Below are 18,378 nucleotides of genomic sequence, written 5' to 3'. Positions count from 1 at the left end.
CAAAGTGATGGATGGTTTATGGGAGTTGTTGCAAAGCTTTTTTTGCCCCAAATTTTCGTAAATGGTGGGTTTTTACAAATACAAGATATGTTGGAGTTGCTCTCAGTCCTTACAATTTAGTCAGCTGATCTCAAAATATAACCGTGGATAGTAAGGCATATGCGGTGGTTTCGTTAATTTTAATATTTGGTAACTTCAAGTAAGTCGTCTTTAGTGACTTCGTTAGTAATCTAAAAAAACTGGCAACTTTAAATGAGGTGTCTGTTGATGGCTTCGTTAATCTTAAACCTTACCAACTCAGTAGATGTATGCGTATATCTTCTTTACTTAAAAACTCCTTAAGATTGCATAGGGTTTACAATTGTCAAATCATCTCCCTCAAAATCCAATCAACAAATCTCTAATTTATCTCCAAAGAACATAATTAGCATCCATGTCTTCTCTTAGGCATAGGCATGATGATTGTAATTAGGGTGGGCAGCAGCATGGTCATGGACGACCGTGCGCATCCATTAAATGTTTTCCTCCATTTATTCGTAGACATCACCTAATTTCCCGTCAAAATAATGGTGCCCAAGGTCATCCCCATTTGTTCGCCAAAACAATGGTAGCCAAGGGCATCCCTCTTTTTTAAGCCACTATTTTTTTATTCTATTGCACACATTGAATGAGAAATATTGAGCACAAACAATTTTAACATATTCGCTGCAGACATTGAGCACAAACCATCAAAGGGAGGCGGACATGGAAGAACGGTCGCGGTAAGTGTGTGTCAGGTGCAGGTTGTGGGAGGAAAAGAGGAGAGGTGGTAGGGGGGATTTGATGGGGGTTGACGGTTGGGCCTATGTGTTTAGGCTGACCTGACAAACAATTAGACAACAGACAACCTCATTCTCACCCGCAAAAAAAAGACAACCTCATTCTCTTTCCACAAATGGGCTAGGTTTGCATGATCCCGAGATGCTCCACACATTTTGAGTCGGGTTTAAACGGAGCCCCCCCCCCCCCCCCCCCCCATCGAAAATAGCCACCCATTGGATTGGCCTCGCCCATCGTCACAAGAACAGGAAGGGGTTGCTGGACGACATCGAGCTGTCCGAGCATCCGTGACCGAGAAAGCAATGACACTGCCAAAGCCCGCTGCCTTGCTGCAGAGCAAGCCCACGCTGCCAGACGTCCTGACGGGCTTCCCTCCTCCTCGTTCTACTCCGACTCTAACGCCCCCTCGAGATGGCGACCCCTACGCGGTCTTCGCCATGTACAAGCGCCGCCCCGGAGAAGACAAGGGGAAGGGCAAGGCAAAACGGTGAATCCTGTCCATTCCTAGTTTAATTCGTAGTATAAACTACTTTCTCCGTCTTAAAATAAGTGTCTAAATTTTATACTATCTTTAGCACAAAGTTATACTAAGGTTAAGACATTTATTTTTAGACGAAGTATTGAATCCGGTGCTAGAACCCTGCGTAAAAGAGAGGACAAGTGAGAGGAACGGGGCGCAGGAAGTACCAGTAGTAGTACATCTGATATGGGTTGACAATCCCGCGGCGGCGCGTGGGTTTCCCGAAATTCACACCGCCCACCCACACGGCCCTCAAACCCGCAGGCGTACCACCAGCAGCACCGGAACAGAAAAGAGAAAAGGAATCGCCAGCCCAGCCAGCATCAGCGATGGACCGAACCGCAAAAGTGAGAGCGCTCACCTCAATCTCATGCAGCAGCAGCAGCAGGGGAGGCGCCCCCTCGCTAATCACTCCCACCGATTATCTTTTCTCCCTTCCTTGCCCCCCTCTCCCACTCCCTCCCCTCACCTCCGCCCCGCTCCCATGGCGTGCCCCCCAAAACCCTAGCTAGCTCGCCCCGGGACAGCCCCCGTCTCATCCTCCTCCCTCCGCGGCCAGCAGTCGCACCCGCGCCGGCGCCGTCATGGACCACCACCACCACCACAAGGCCGGGGTGCGGGGCCGCCTCCGCGTCACCGCGGCGCGGCGCCGGGCGTGGCAGCAGCAGTCCGCCTGCTGCAAGCGGCCGGCGCGCCGCGACCCGGTCGACACCGTGCGCAAGTTCATGCGCCGCGAGATCGGCGGGGGCCACCGACGGCCCCCGCGCCCCGCCGCGCCCTCCACCTCCGCCTTCTCCTGCCCCGAGAAGTTCCGCAACTTCCAGCTGCAGGTCCATCCCTACTCCCTCTGCACTCCCCTCTTAGGTCTACATACACCCTCCTCGGATTATCTCAGCGGCGCCCTAGAATTCACTCTTCCCGCTGATCGGAGAGTTTTTTTAATCTGATTAGGGTTGTTAGTTTAGCTGATTTATTTATCCATGCGACCCCTGTTAGCAAGCAAATTGCGACGCGTATCAAATGACACTAGTATTTTGGTGAACGGACTGAGGATCCTTGTAACGAGGTGTGGATGCGACTGGATCTGGGAATTATGTTAGACTGCTAGTGGCTGTATTCTAGAAAACTGACAGTTATCATATGCCCTCTCCCCAGTTTTCTGCATATAGGAAGTTAAAGTAGCCAGTGCGAGAGTTTTCTGGTTTAAATTTAGGTTTTCTCTTCTATCAGTAATTCAGCGGACGGTTGTTGTTGGTTGCGTGGGATTCTTCGTAGCATCATTTGCCATAGCAACTCGTGCAACAATTGGATGGGCCAGGGTTGGAGGGTGAAATGGCTGAAAGTAACTTGAATACTTGATGATTAGTTGTATCAACTGCCTGGAGTGGTTGGCATATATTTAGCCCAAGTTTTGAAATCCAGCGCATTGATAGGTATGTTTGGTTCTAGCCCAAGTTTGCACTAGCAAATATATGGCTAGCCAAAATTTCGTTGAGCTTTTAGTTGCCCAGAGGTTGGAATGGCCAACATTGGCAAGAAAAATGAACCAGACTGGGCAAAGAATCATTGGCATGCCAAAATGTTAGCTACCATCTAAACAAAGACCAAATGTTTGGTCATGACAAAAATTGGTAGGGTGAGCTTTAGTCACCATACAAACATAGCCGTCTGGTTTAGCCACAGGTCACTAATGTTTGTTTTATTACCTTCCCAACCATACCTGATCAAGTCATGAGTTCAGAATCTGGTTTTGGCTGCATAAATAAAATATTAGAGTTTGCACTCTGTATTTCCATAAGCATTTTTTTTGCCTGAAAATGGTCCCTGGGCTGAACCAAACCAGTTTTTTGGCTGCATAGATAAAATATCAGAGTTTTGCACTCTGTATTTTCATAAGCTTTTTTTTATTACATTTTTTTGCCTGAAAGAAGTCCCTGGGCTGAGCCAAACCAGAAGGCACCATTGCCAGTTCCTGTTGGACCACTGGTTTGATCTGGTATTTTAATATACGGCTCATCCCTTGAGAGAAAATTATCGGTTACATCCAAGCACAACGTCCTGTAGCGAATCCGGCACAACGAAGTGTCCCGTCCACCAAAGAGACCAACAGTGCAACATCCGGATAGTGCCACCCAGTGGCAGGGATGCGCACGCTGAAATCTAGAAAAAAAATGCATATCAGCCAGGCATTAATCACATATGCTTGTGCGTTGCAACGGGAGAGAAAATTATGTGTTATGTGCAAGCACAACGCCCTGTAGTGAGGTTCACTGCGAAAAAATGCTAGCTCTCCCGTCCACCAAAACGACCAACAGTTCAAGATCCGGATGGTGCCACCTGACAGCAGGAAGGCGCGCACCAAAGCCTAAAAGGGAATGCATATCAGCTAAGCATTATTTTAGGAGAAAAGAGAACCGACACATGAGAAGATAAAAAAAGTTAACTAACAACACACATCTTTTTGCGCACTGACACATCCATTCCTTAATTGTGTAGGCAACTCGAGAAGGAATATCATCAACTCGATCTTCGCCTTTACTCCAGCCCACAATACTTCCTTTAGTTATGCACTTCTTTTCCAGCCCACAAATCTTTATTCAATTTACTCCAGCCCATATAATCCTTCCTCTTTAATTATGCACCTTCTTTCCAGCCCACGATCCTTCCTTTAATTATATGCGTCATGCAATTAGTTTAAATAGCAGGAAGGCCACCCGTTCAGCCCACAAACACCCACGTTTTATAGCGCTGTCATGCAGCGTGCAAAACCTCTCCACCTTGCATGTGAGGGATCCCGTTTAATTAGCTCACGGCAGACAATGGCGTTGAACGTATATAAATTGGTGAAATTCAGTTTTGTGTAGCGAGGTGGGACTATTCAACATGAAATATCCATGGTTTTTGTCTGCTGATGATGTTTGCATGTGCTGATGGAGCTGGCCCAGCCGCTTGGGTGTAGGCCGAGGCTCAATACGGCTCTGTGGCCTTTGCGTTTGTTTGAATATATATAAACATAATACAACCTTTGATATTCAGAAGTGTATGGTGGCCTAGTTGGTTAAGGAAGTTAGAATGCCGTGTGTGGTTTCTAGTTCGAATCCCACCCGGGCTTAATTTTTGTCATTGAATTATTACTATATTAAACACATTCCGTGGGCTGGCCATTATCTAGACATGGTTGAAGGCCCAAGTTAGCAGTGCGAGACTGCGAGCGACGGGCAAAAAATAGGCAGTGCGAACCGTTTTTTCACCTACGAAACATTATTTTTTGGACTGCGGGTTGATTCTCATAAAGGACAGGGGGTTTTCTGCAAAGTATCATGACACCAGGAATATCACCTTCCTTTATTAGTAGGTATAGATATATCAGTTTAACGTGCCAATCACGAACTGGATGAGCTAAAATGTAAATAAATACATATGGAGAAGGGTTCCATGGCCCCACAAAGTTTGATCCAGCATATTTTATAGTCTGTCTATACCAAGTAAAAATCAGATTAACTTATTTATGCACAGATTTTTCAAATATCTAGTAACTTGGAGATTTGTAAACCGTGTAAAGGAAGTATGTCTTTCATTTGGTTTTGCAGGAAGAATATGACACATATGACGATCCGTTTGTCCAGCTGCCATTGGCATGGAACAGAAGGAGGATTATTGAGATTGTAGCTGCAAGAGATTTAATATTTGCACTCGCCGAATGTGGTCTTTGTGGTGCATTCAATCGAAGTAAGTCTCATTCTTCTACACTAATTGATTTTGCTCTGTTATTTACGTCTGTTATGTTCCTGATAAACCTTCTCATCATGTTGGCAGCAACAAACAAGCGCATTTGCCATTTGAATATAAGCCCGGATGAGGTGATTAGGAGTCTGTTCTATAATAAGAACAATGACTCACTTATCACTGTTTCAGTTTATGAATCAGATCGTTACAGTTCACTGAAGTGCAGAACAACTCCAATAGAGTAAGTGACCTTATCTTTTTCTTCTTAGACTAGTTTGTGTGTTCCAGTAATTTCAGTGCACAACTGCTTATCTTTCTTTCTACAGGCTTCTGCTCCTTTTTTTTATGTTTCTGAAAAAAAGTTTTCAATGGGTCTGTCTCAATTCATACATGAGATGCGTATCAACTTTGACTAATTTATCTTCTTTCCTTGCAATGCATTTTAGGTACATCCGGAGAGGCCAGCTACATGATGGATTTCCTTTATTTGAAACTGAATCGCTGAAATATCCTGGCTTTGTTGAGTTTGATGATGTTAATGGCAAAGTTTTGACTTTTTCGGCACATGATAGGTAAGTTACATTTTCTGCATTACAGTTTGGCAGCAGTCATATGTTGAATTGTTTAAAATGTTCCCTCTTTGCAGTACCTACAAGGTTTTTGATCTAAAGAATTACAACTTTCTGTATTCTATATGTGATAAGGACATCCAGGAGATAAAGATAAGGTTTGCTTGTTGCTAATATTATTCATCCTTGACGTAAATAGTTGATGAAATGTTCTTACATCCATGAATCCTCTCTCACCAGCCCTGGGATCATGCTTGTTATATACCAGAAGGCAAGTAATCATGTCCCACTAAAGATATTGTCAATCGAGGATGGAACAACACTGAAAACCTTCACTCAGTTGCTGCATCGAAACAGAAAGGTTGACTTCATCGAGCAGTTTAACGAAAAGCTTCTTGTGAAGCAAGACAAGGAAAACCTGCAGATTATTGATGTACGTTGCTATTATTACTTTGTCAACTCGTGGCAGCTACATTGCTACCTTAATTTGAGCTAACGTTTTCTTAGCAGTGAACTATGAGCTAACTTTGATCTCTGGGCAGGTCAGAAACTCTGGTCTGATTGAGGTGAACAAAACAGAGTTCATGACCCCTTCAGCGTTCATCTTCCTGTATGAAAATAATCTGTTCCTGACATTCTGCAATAGAACGGTTGCTGCTTGGAATTTCCGTGGAGAGCTGGTTACATCATTCGATGACCATGAGTTGTGGCATCCCAACTGCAACACCAATAATATATACATCACCGCCGACCAGGACTTGATCATCTCATACTGTAAAGTTTCAGGAGGCGGCACAAATGACGCTGATGATGAAGGCCGGGAAGGTAACAATTTCGCTGTGCATTGGTTTTACATGCTAATACCTGCTGTATTCGGTATAGCTTCAACCTGACTGAATTGCTGCATTCTCTGAATCCCCTCAGGTTCCCGCATGGGATCGATCAACATGAGCAACATCTTCACGGGGAAGTGCGTCGCCAAGATCTCGGCCCTGGACCCGACCCTCATGGTCGCTCCCCGGAGAAAAGGCGACACCAGCAGGTCCACCATCCGGAGCAGCGTGTCGGATGCCCTGGAGGACATCACGGCGCTCTTCTACGACGAGGACCGCAACGAGATCTACACCGGGAACAGCAGGGGTCTGGTGCATGTGTGGTCTAATTGATCAAGTTAGTCTCTTCGCCGCACATATCAGCCCCCCCCCCCCCCCCCCCCCCCCCCCCCCAATCTCTGTACATACACCTGTACCTGCATTTGCATTCCCTTGTCGCATACGCCGGTCATAATGGCCACTCCGGTGGCCGGACTATAGTGGGTGGGATTGTACCTTGACTTGTTTTGTGTTGTTATTACACCATTGGTTAGAATAATAATAATAATGATCTGATGTGTAGATTGGTTTTCGCTGACCTAGAATGATCGTGTTGCAAATATGAAGTTTTCCCTAAGATGGACCCTGTATGTGTTGTGTTCTATCTTCATCTATCCATGGTGTTGGTTGTGTATGCCTTGCCATGGCTGCTGTATCAATATCGCTGTTAGAAGAGGTTAATAAGAAGTTTGTTGCTGTAAGAAGGGAGCCGACTTGCAAGTGGATCGTATTCTGTCGTTGTAGCAGCAAATGTTCTCGGCACACTTGCAAGTTTGCAGCAGCAGCAGCGCAGTGTGGCGACAAATCTTGTCAGTAAATATTTTCTGTCAAGTCAAGCCCATCTTTGGTGGTATGGCATCTGCAAGTGGAGAAGTGGCGGGCAGCATTGCAAATCATCCCAGCAACTTGTAGTTTTCAGCGAACGGTAAGCCTTGGTTGCTTACCCGTCTTCTCTTTCGATGAAGCCACTTGTTTATTTGGGCAAGCAAAAGGTTAAGGCCTTGCTGTTTGTTTGGTCATTAGTGTCAAGATATAACAATATTAAAAATATTATATACTACCAAGCCTTGCAAGGCACTGCAATGTGCAGTGCAGTGGGCGCGCACGGTGGTGCTCCGTGACGCCGCAGCCTTTGCACGGCACACCCCTTTATCATTTTGTTAGTAAACTACTCCATAGGCGAAGGTAGTCCGTCCTTCTACCCGCGATCTCAGTTGCACCCGCTATAAATAGTACTCTCTCTGTCCCAAAATTCTTGTCTTATATTTGTCTAAATACGGATGTGTCTAGTTACGTTTTAGTGTTAGATACATCCGTATCTAACAAATCTAAGACAAGAATTTTAGGATGAAGAGAGTAGTAAAAACGAAAGAATAGTAAAAGATGAATAAAATATCTAAATTATATTTGGCAACAAACATTGATGGATTTTCTACATAGCTACAAATTTTCTGGAAGAAAAAATATTCATAATGTTCTAAAAAATAAAATCAGCGCTTCAAAATACTTTTAAAAATAGTCCATAAGAATGCTCTTTCTTCATGGGAATTTTGTACTTGCGTAGACCATTAATCAAGATTTGTTGATTATTTTAATATATTTTAAAATTTTCTATTCCCTTCGATTCATATTAATTGGCGCTGGTTTATCACGTACTCCACTAGCAGAGCAATTTTGTGCAGCGTAAGTGGCAATGGCACGTCGTCGTATGGAAGCGGTGCGCACGAGGACCCCATCACATCGGACATGGGATGGGAGCCGTGGGTAGATTCCTCCCTGAAAAAGAAAGAAGGGCCGAGTCTTGCACGGCCTGCCCGCCCTAATCATTGAGGCCTCCCAGTAATTAATCGCAGTAATAAATCAATCAGTGCGTCAACTTGACGTGACCAACGGGTTCATCACCCGTCACTCCGCTTCGCTCCCGAGACCTGAGAAACAACTCACACGCCCACGCAGACCAATACTCCAACTGACGCCGGGGACCCACGGACGTCGGCCCCACCCGTCAGCAACAGCCTTCCGAGCCACACCACCTACCGTGGGGCGTGGGCTCTCTCTCTCTCTGTCTTATCTCGAAGCCGCCGGGAAAAAGAAACGAACGCAACAAGAGACACTCCTCCCTCCCCCGTCCGACTCAACAGCAATCGTCAGGCACGCGGCGCACGTCTCCCTCTCCCCTCCTCCTCCCCCGCCGCGGGCTAGACGTAGACCAACCCGGGAAGCGAGGCGAGGCGGGTCGCCGGCGCCCTAGGGTTTCCGATGGAGCCCGCGGCGTCGTCGCCGGCCGCGTCGTCGGCGGGGAGGCGGAGGGCGGCGGCGCCGGAGGCCGCGGAGCTGAGGGTGCGGCGCAGGACGCTCGAGACCGTGCTCGAGCAGTGCCAGCGCGCGCTCGAGCTCATGCGCGACGCCGAGGGGGACGGGGATCCCGAGGACGAGGAGGAGGGGGAGGAGGGGGAGCGGGATCCGGAGGACCGAGGGGAGCGGCGGGCGGGCGGCGACGGGGAGAGGGAGGGGCCGCCCCCGTCGCCCACGCCGGAGCCGTCGGAGGCCGACTACGAGGCGGACGAGGTGAGGGAGATCTCCCATGCCAGCGCGATTTGGTGTTCCCGAGAATAGATAATTGGGATTGAGAATTTGAGATGTTGATGGGTTGGATTGAGTGGCTGGAGTTAAGACAATTGGGGTCCTCGGAACTGTGGTGATTTAGTCGGTGGGATTGCGGGTGGATCATGACAGCAATCGCTTGGCTCAACTGCCTTTAGTAACTGCGTGCTTAGCTAGTTGTTGTTTTCTCAACGATCAAGGTGCAGACGAGTAAACTGGTGTGTCTGTTACTATTGTCTTCTCCGACACATGAGATGGAATGTGTGAAGCAAATAACTGGGTAACACAATTTATCTAGCTAGCATTTGATTTGCCAAACTTAATAATAAGTAGCTGTTTTGCACCTTCAGAAGTAAGCACATCACAACAACTACATTTGATTCGATGGTCCGTTGGAGAACTGGGACTGCGATTGGTTGATGGGTTCGATTGATTGGCGACTTGGGACAACTGGGGGTCCTCGCAACTGTAGCCATCTAGTCTCTTGTTGGAATTCATATTATTGTGCTTGGCTAGTTGCTTTTCCTTATTAATCACGGTGAAACGAGTAAAACTAGTGTATATTATCCTCTTCCGAAACACATGACAAGGAATGTTTGAAGGAAATAATTGGATAACAGAATTTACTTTTATCATTTGATTTGCCAAACTTAACAACTGACGTTTTGTACCTTGAAAAGTAAGCACATCACAGCAACCATAACTGATCCTTTGGTTGGATAGAATATGGCAATACCCTGGAATTAAGCCAATTTCCCGTGAATTTGTTTTACTGTTTGAACCGACTGAACTGTTCTTCGCTACTTTTGGATATCAGTTATTGAGGTGATAGTAAAGATGAGGGATAGAGGGAATGAGAAAAGAAGCTTCCAGTGTACTTAATTTTCTGCCTTCTGTTCTGAAACTTTCTTAATTTTTGCGCCTCTCCATTTACTCATGCAGCTGTGTAATCTTCTCAAATCAAGGGTTGAATCACCTGAATTTCTAGAAAAGCTTGATAACATTCAGAAGTCAGTATACCAACATGGTGCAGGTGCGCATTTGCCCAATGAACTGTCATTTATTTGTTGTGTCCAAAATTTTAACAATACGTAAACTGACCTTGCCACCCCATGCTACAAATGCACGTTTATTCCCTCATTGAAATCAAACCTGTCAACTGAAGAGTTCTGCAATTACTCATGTAACAGTAGATGAAACCATATCATGGGATATCGTCAGCGCAGCAGATATATGGGATGATAAGAGTATGAATGTCAGTGATGATTCAGAGGATGGATATGTTCTAGTTAAGCAAGAGGATATAGTTGATGGGATTGCATGCTTCATGGCTGCATACCTGCTGTCGCTGAAAGAAACTAAGGTATGCAGAGTTCAGTTCACCCTTGATTCGTGATTTCCCTTGAATTTTTTGTGTACTTGGGCTTTCTTATGCAGTCCTTCATGAATATCAGTCTCAGCGTTCAAATGTCCATCAAATCTTGGATTCTAAAAAAACATGTTTATTTTACATTGATTATTGAGGTTCTGGATAATTAAATAGATTCCTAGAAGTGGAAAACATGACTTAGTGGGATCATGGATTACCAATAGTTCAGTATGGTATCTACTCTTCTTGTAGGCTTCACAGTTCACACAATAGTCCGTTGTACTATCTAGATCAACATGTGAAGGCCCTTCAGTATTCCTTATTTTACCTGGACTGCTAGTAGATTGTACTCCCTCTGTAAACTAATATAAGAGCGTTTAGATCACTATAGTATTCCAAACGCTCTTATATTAGTTTATGGAGGGAATACTTATCATGGAAGAGTATTTCATATCGCTCATTTATTTGAAATGTTCGTGCTTGTAATGCTGGAAATTTCATGTTCTGCAGGAATTGACGCCCAATCAACTTCAAGAAGGTAACCTTCTCTTTTCCATTCTTAATTCAGATGAATTTGGTTGGTTGTAGGTTTTCTTATGTGTGATCCCCCACCCTTCATTTTTCAGCCCTTAGCAAGACATTTTCAACTAAAAAGAGGAAAGGCAAACTTCAGAAGGCATGGGCTGGAACACAAGTTATTTATAATGTAGCATCATGGAGTGCAACAGCTATTGGGTAAGTTAAAATCCTTAGTAATGATGGGTAATTACAAGCACAATTTGTGTGTAATATTACCATGGTGGAGCTGTCAGGGTAAGCCTCACGTCCTTTCTAGAGGCTCCTTAGAGCTCTACCCAAATAATCTGTTCTAGGACCCTTGGGAGGAAAAATTTCTTCCCATTGAAGACTGAAAAGTTAGGACAGAATGCCATCAAACTAAATGGTCTGTAGGCAACAAACGTAAACAAAATCGCACCTCAGGGAAACTGGACATGATCACTTCACTCCACGAACAAACCATACACTAGATTAGTCAAGATATGATATTTCAAGTTTGATCAGTTGCATCAATTTAAGTTCTACATCTTGATCGAATACACCTTTTCAGCCTGCAAACTTCTGTAACAATATATACAGCAAAATTAGCCCCCGCACAATATTGTGCTGCAGGCAGCAACTTAAATTTGAGGGCATCATTTCGCATGATCATACAACTCCAGTAAGTTTCTATGAGCACGTAAGTGTTTGCATTTCCTGATTTTGCTCCTGTGTCACTCTCTTGCAGTATCTACCAGAATCCGGCGATTCTAAAAGCAGCAACTGCGGCCTTCTGGACGTCCTGCCGCGTGGTGTCCAAGTTCCTGTGAATAATCATGAGACCCTGTACACATTGTATGATAATATGGACTTCCCTGTACCTCCATTGTGGGAAGCACTGTTGTCAAACCCTGGCACGATGTGATCATCATAGGTTACTTTCAACAGTTAGATCACGCGTCAGCTCAGAGTGAATAACGAGACTGGCTGATCCTTAGTGTCTGTCTGATCTAGCTGCTGAGTGTAGCTTTCCTGTGTGTTTTACTTATATCATTCATTTGTATCCAACCTCCGACTGTGATCTCCTCGTATATATCAGCTGTACAACTGAACTGAAACTTGGCGGTGCTCCGTCCAACTGTAAATACACCGATTCGTTTGAGTGATTGAGTGACGTGCTCAGCTCATCATGTGTTGTGCTGCTCCTTTTTTTCGCTTGGGAGCTGCGTCATTGTCACCCTGAACTGAACTTCTTTTATGGACGCTCTGAACTGAACTTAGATGGCACTGTAATATCATAAGCATGTTGTATGCAAAGATAGGTTCTCTTTTCACTACCCCGTACTTGATTGCAAAACTAAAGATTGGGCCTGCAAACATCTAAAACGTTTTCTTTTCTTCAGAATGTTGATCTATAATGGGATGGTTCTTCAATACCTGTATGTTGAAGCATGTTTGCTTAGTGGTGGATTGTTATATTTCTTATACATGATCCTTGATTCAGTTATATATCACAGTGAAAAGTTTCCTTCCTGTGGATAGTAGTACAAGTTAACTAACATGGGTAATTTGTGTTTGGTTGACATTTTCTTTCGATGACCAGAGGCTTGTTTTACTGGTCTGCGCACTATATATTGGGAATACAACTTGTCTGAGATATGAAGTTAACCTATACCTTATTGCTTGCTCAAAAAAAAAAAAACCTATACCTTAGAGCTTACAAAATGCTACTCCTTCTGTCCCAAAATAAGTGTCTCAACCTTAGTACAACTTTGTACTGAAGTTAGTACAAAGTTGAGACACTTATTTTAGGACGGAGGGAGTATTATACTTCGGAGTTCAGAGGAACAAATGCTATTTTGACTTTGGAGCGTATCGTCGTTATGCCCACTTGCTTCTGTTGTCTGCTCCCCCCGTTCTAAAATAGATGACCCAACTTTGTACTAATTATACTTCATAGTTGAATCATCTATTTTGAAACGGAGGGAGTATTTGCTAACTTATTTTTTGTTCGACCGTAAAGGTAAGTTCCTGCTTCTTGTGCTTGCCCTTACTTTTGGTAAAAAATAAGGCATATTTTTCAAGGAGTTAATTACACGATAGTACCACATTTGGGACGGTGGTGGCGAATTGGTATCACTTTTGGTAATTTTTGAAGGAAATATGCCCTAAAGGCAATAATAAAGTTATTATTTATTTCCTTATATCATGATAAATGTTTATTATTCATGCTAGAATTGTATTAACCGGAAACATAATACATGTGTGAATACATAGACAAACAGAGTGTCATTAGTATGCCTCTACTTGACTAGCTCGTTGATCAAAGATGTTATGTTTCCTAACCATAGACATGAGTTGTCATTTGATTAACGGGATCACATCATTAGGAGAATGATGTGATTGACTTGACCCATTCCGTTAGCATAGCACTTGATCGTTTAGTTTGTTGCTATTGCTTTCTTCATGACTTATACATGTTCCTATGACTATGAGATTATACAACTCCCGTTTACCGGAGGAACACTTTGTGTGCTACCAAACGTCACAACGTAACTGGGTGATTATAAAGGTGCTCTACAGGTGTCTCCGAAGGTACTTGTTGGGTTGGCGTATTTCGAGATTAGGATTTGTCAATCCGATTGTCGGAGAGGTATCTCTGGGCCCTCTCTGTAATGCACATCACCTAAGCCTTGCAAGCATTGCAACTAATGAGTTAGTTGCGAGATGATGTATTACGGAATGAGTAAAGAGACTTACCGGTAACGAGATTGAACTAGGTATTGAGATACCGACGATCGAATCTCGGGCAAGTAACATACCGATGACAAAGGGAACAACGTATGTTGTTATGCGGTTTGACCGATAAAGATCTTTGTAGAATATGTGGGAGCCAATATGAGCATCCATGTTCCGCTATTGGTTATTGACCGGAGACGTGTCTCGGTCATGTCTACATAGTTCTCGAACCCGTAGGGTCCGCACGCTTAAAGTTCGGTGATGATCGTAATAAGAGTTTTTGTGTTTTGATGTACCGAAGGTTGTTCGGAGTCCCGGATGAGACCGGGGACATGACGAGGAGTCTCGAAATGGTCTAGACGTAAAGATTGATATATTGGATGACTATGTTTGGACATCGAAAGGGTTCCGAGTGGTTCAGGCATTTTTCCGGAGTAACGGGAGGTTACCGGAACCTCCCGGGAGAAGTTATGGGCCTTATGGGCCATAAGAAGGAAGCACACCAGCCCACAAGGGGCTGGTGCGCCCCCTTTAGGCAGGAGGCTGAATTGGAGAAGGTTTGGGGGGTGCGGCCCCCCCTTTCCTTCTCTCCTACTCCTCCTTCCCTTCCTCTCCTACTCCAACTAGGGAAGGGAGGAATCCTACTCCCGGTGGGAGTAGGACTCCTCCAGGGCGCGCCATAGGGGCCGGCCCTCTCCCCCTCCTCCACTCCTTTATATACGGGGGTGGGGGGCACCCCATAGACACACAAGTTGATCTTCGTGATCGTTCCTTAGCCGTGTGCGATGCCCCCTTCCACCATATTCCACCTCGGTCATATCGTAGCGGTGCTTAGGCGAAGCCCTGCGTCGGTAGAGCATCATCACCGTCATCACGCCATCGTGCTGACAAAACTCTCCCTCAACACTTTGCTGGATCGGAGCTCGAGGGACGTCACCAAGTTGAACGTGTGCAGAACTCGAAGGTGCTGTACGTTCGGTACTTGGATCGGTCGGATCGGGAAGACGTACGACTACTTCCTCTACGTTGTGTCAACGCTTCCGTTGCCGGTCTACGAGGGTACGTAGACAACACTCTTGTGACGCCCGGGTAATCAAGCTACAGTAACCCTCTGGTAATGATGCCATGTCACCTCGATTATTGTTTATAAGCTCGCGTAGTTCAAAACGATTCAAATTCAAATTTAAAATATAGGCAAACAACAAAAGTTTTCCAATATTAAAACTAAAATGTTCAATATATAGTAGATAAATCAGAGGCAAGGATAATATAGTAAACAACATTATTGAAATTTGATAAGTCATTTAAACAACCTCAAACAGTGGCCGAATACATTATTTAGTAACCTTTTAATTACTCTAAATCTAATGCGAAATGGTATTTCACCCAGACTAGTTTTTGGTGCTAGGATCTAATGCACTGCAATTTATGAGCTAGCTCCCATATTTTATAATAATCAATTAGGTGCTAAACATTAAAAAAAATAGAAAAGGGATAAATAAAAGGAAAAGAAATATAACAAAGCAAAGAGAACCCCCCCCCCACTTGTTTTCCCTGGGCCTTAACCCACCGCACTGGCCCAGCCCACCTCCCCAGCTCCTTCCTTTGTTCACGGAAGCCTCGTGGGCAGAGGGGGCGCATCCATGGCCAGGGATCGCCACGCGCCGGCCATCCGAGCTCCCCGGCGAGTATAAGACCGTCCCCGACGCCCTAGGGTTCAGCCTCGTCCACTCTCCCTCGCGGTTCTCCCCCTCTCGCCCCAGATCCGCCACTTCGCTCGCAACCGCCGCCACCATCGCCATGGCCAAGCTAGTTCTCGCGGCCACCGTTGTCCCCGCAGGCTGAGTCAACGTCAGGGACTCCTCCGGCCACCTCTACTTCGACTACACGGAACAGATCAACCCAGGAAGCCCCTGCTATGCCGGATCGAGGCCTTCTTCCTCCTGCTGCCACCAGCGAACTTCGTCGAATCCGGCCACCATCTGCGCTACTAAGCTATCACCGAGCCTCCTTGTGCTCCCTCGGTGAGCTCTGCTTCTTCCCCCTCTCTTTCTCCGCGGATCCGCACCCGTAGCCGTAGTCGCCGCCGTGCCATGCCTCACCGCTCGCTCCTAGCGGCGCCCTGGGACGCGCCTCCGCGTGCGAGGCCATGCCCCGGCCGAACCACCCGCACCACCGGCCGCGCCCCTGCTCACCGTACCCCGCTTCGCTCCGGCCTCCGCCTGCTCCGCTCGCGCGCCGCCGCTGCCTCTCTGCTGCCGCCGTTGCACACCGCCCACGCTCATAGCCGCTGCGCCCGCCCGTTGCGCGCGAGTGCCCACGCAGCCCCGTGCCCGCGGGTGGCCTCGCCGTTGCTGCTTGCTGCTCATAACCACTACTGCTGCCCTTTGCTACTCCGTTGCTACTGCCGCTGCTTACTGAACTGCTAGTTACTGTAGCGCGCTAGCTAGCTTTTCTAATTCTATGATGAGTAACCCTCTCGATGGCTCCTAAACTCCGGCAAAACAATTGTTAACAGGACTAAAAAAAATATGGAAAGGTAGTATACTTGACAAACTCCATTTTATCCCATTGCACCAAATCTCTTCGATGCCTAGATTAAATCATATAAAAATCGCAAAATGCTATGTTCAGATAACAGAATTAACTCCTAGCTATGTGTTGTGTGTGCGTGAGTGTGTGTGATGTGCGTGTGTGTCCGTGTGTTGTGTGTGCCTTGTGCAGCGTGGTGTGTGCGCGCCGTGCATGTGGCCGGCTGGGCTATGCCCAGTAATGGCCGGCCCTACTTAGATTAGTACTACTAGTAGGTCTTAATTAGTGCTAAATTAGTCTAGTAGTAGATGACATGTAGGCCCTCATTAAATAAATTAGATTTATTTAATTGTTTAGATAAATAGTCAATGACATGTGGGCCACACATGCCCTTTTGACCAGTCAAATTGACTTGGTCGATTTGGATTAAACTAAATATAATAAATTCAGAAATTTCAAAAAAATACTTAAAACTTTGAAAAATCATAGAAAATTAACCGTAATTCCGATGAAAAAACTTTGTACCTGAAAGTTGCTCAGAATGATGAGACGAATTCGGATACGCAGCCCGTTCGTCTACCCCGCACCCCTAACATATCAAACTCGCAACTTTCCCCCTCCGGCTCCTCTGCCCGAAAACACGAAACACCGGGGCTACTTTTCCGGATGTTATCCCCCTTCACCGGTATCACCTACTACCGCGTTAGGGCACCTCTAACGTCGTTACTTGTCATGTCATGCATCACTATGCATATGCTTGCTTATATATTTATTGTTTCTCCCCCCTCTTCTCTCGATAGACACCGAGACCGACGCCGCTGCTACCCAGTACGACTACGGTGTTGACGACCCCTCTCTCTTGCCAGAGCAACCAGGCAAGCCCCCCCCCCTTGATCACCAGATATCGCCTACTCTCCTCTATACTGCTTGCATTAGAGTAGTGTAGCATGTTACTGCTTTCCGTTATTCCTATCCTGATGCATAGCTTGTCCTTGCTACTACTGTTGTTACCATTACCTGCTATCCTACTGCTTAGTATAGGATGCTAGTGTTCCATCAGTGGCCCTACACTCTTGTCCGTCTGCCATTCTATACTACTGGGCCATGATCACTTCGGGAGGTGATCACGGGCATATACTATATACTTTACACAGTTACATTACCTGTGGTACTGTTCGGAGATGGGGGCTGAAGGGGCAGGTGGCTCCATCCCGGTAGAGGTGGGCCTGGGTTCCCGACGGCCCCCGACTGTTACTTTGTGGCGGAGCGACATGGCAGGTTGAGACCACCTAGGAGAGAGGTGGGCCTGGCCTTGGTCGGCGTTCGCAGATACTTAACACGTTTAACGAGATCTTGGTATTTGATCTGAGTCTAGCTACTGGCCTATACGCACGAACCATCTACGCGGGGACAGTTATGGGCACTCGACGTCGTGGTATCAGCCGAAGCCTTCGTGACGTCAGCAACGGAGCGGCGCGCGCTGGATTTGACTGGAACGCCTACTAGGCTAGGTCTGCTTCCGGCCGCCCACGCAACGTGCAGGTGTGCTAAGGGCGATGGGCCCAGACCCCTGGGCGCTTAGGTTTAGACCGGCGTGCTGACCTCTCTGTTGGTCTAGGTGGGGCTGCGACGTGTTGATCTTCCGAGGCCGGGCATGACCCAGAAAAGTGTGTCCGGCCAAATGGGATCGAGCGTGTTGGGTTATGTGGTGCACCCCTGCAGGGAAGTTAATCTATTCGAATAGCCGTGATCTTCGGTAACAGGACGACTTGGAGTTGTACCTTGACCTTATGACAACTAGAACCGGATACTTAATAAAACACACCCTTCCAAGTGCCAGATACAACCGGTGATCGCTCTCTCACAGGGCGACGAGGGGAGGATCATCGGTTAGGATTATGCTACGTGATGATACTTGGAGGACTTCAGTCTACTTTCTTCTACATGTTGCAAGACGGAGGCTGCCAGAAGCGTAGTCTTCAAAAGGATTAGTTATCCCCCTCTTATTCTGGCATTCTGCAGTTCAGTCCACATATGATACCCTTATTCCATTTGATACCCATGCATATGTAGTGTAGCTCCTTGCTTGCG

At 46.1% G+C, this 18,378-nt stretch overlaps 2 protein-coding genes across 3 annotated transcripts; both read left to right on the top strand.

The window, feature by feature from the left end:
- Positions 1-1,735: 1,735 nt before the first annotated feature.
- Positions 1,736-6,835, top strand: LOC147966269 (uncharacterized). Its single transcript, XM_087528781.1, has 8 exons — positions 1,736-2,169; positions 4,930-5,068; positions 5,156-5,306; positions 5,512-5,637; positions 5,712-5,792; positions 5,875-6,067; positions 6,177-6,459; positions 6,559-6,835. The coding sequence occupies exons 1-8, from the start codon at positions 1,924-1,926 to the stop codon at positions 6,798-6,800; spliced, it is 1,461 nt and encodes a 486-aa protein (XP_087384907.1). The 5' UTR covers positions 1,736-1,923; the 3' UTR covers positions 6,801-6,835.
- Positions 6,836-8,593: 1,758 nt separating this feature from the next.
- On the top strand, positions 8,594-12,198 carry LOC125529228 (RING finger protein). Of its 2 annotated transcripts, none has more exons than XM_048693638.2 (6): positions 8,594-9,074; positions 10,053-10,143; positions 10,304-10,473; positions 10,990-11,017; positions 11,106-11,214; positions 11,765-12,198. In XM_048693638.2, the coding sequence occupies exons 1-6, from the start codon at positions 8,766-8,768 to the stop codon at positions 11,844-11,846; spliced, it is 789 nt and encodes a 262-aa protein (XP_048549595.2). In that variant the 5' UTR covers positions 8,594-8,765; the 3' UTR covers positions 11,847-12,198. The 2 variants fall into 2 exon arrangements, with proteins under 2 accessions (XP_048549595.2, XP_087384906.1); XM_087528780.1 differs by having other exon boundaries at positions 8,595-9,074; positions 10,301-10,473.
- Positions 12,199-18,378: the final 6,180 nt, after the last annotated feature.

Source organism: Triticum urartu, chromosome 6A (assembly GCF_056163025.1).
Source record: "Triticum urartu cultivar PI428250 chromosome 6A, HENAU_Tu73, whole genome shotgun sequence".
In the NCBI taxonomy this organism is placed as follows: domain Eukaryota; kingdom Viridiplantae; phylum Streptophyta; class Magnoliopsida; order Poales; family Poaceae; genus Triticum; species Triticum urartu.
This window is presented reverse-complemented; position numbering and strand designations above follow the sequence as displayed.

Coding starts and splice junctions, on each gene's coding strand:
- LOC147966269 (XM_087528781.1), top strand. CDS start 1,924: ATGGACCACCACCACCACCACAAGGCCGGGGTGCGGGGCCGCCTCCGC. Junction 5,307..5,511: donor TGCAGAACAACTCCAATAGA/GTAAGTGACCTT, acceptor AATGCATTTTAG/GTACATCCGGAGAGGCCAGC. Junction 6,460..6,558: donor TGATGATGAAGGCCGGGAAG/GTAACAATTTCG, acceptor GAATCCCCTCAG/GTTCCCGCATGGGATCGATC.
- LOC125529228 (XM_087528780.1), top strand. CDS start 8,766: ATGGAGCCCGCGGCGTCGTCGCCGGCCGCGTCGTCGGCGGGGAGGCGG. Junction 10,144..10,300: donor AGTATACCAACATGGTGCAG/GTGCGCATTTGC, acceptor CTCATGTAACAG/TAGATGAAACCATATCATGG. Junction 11,215..11,764: donor TGGAGTGCAACAGCTATTGG/GTAAGTTAAAAT, acceptor ACTCTCTTGCAG/TATCTACCAGAATCCGGCGA.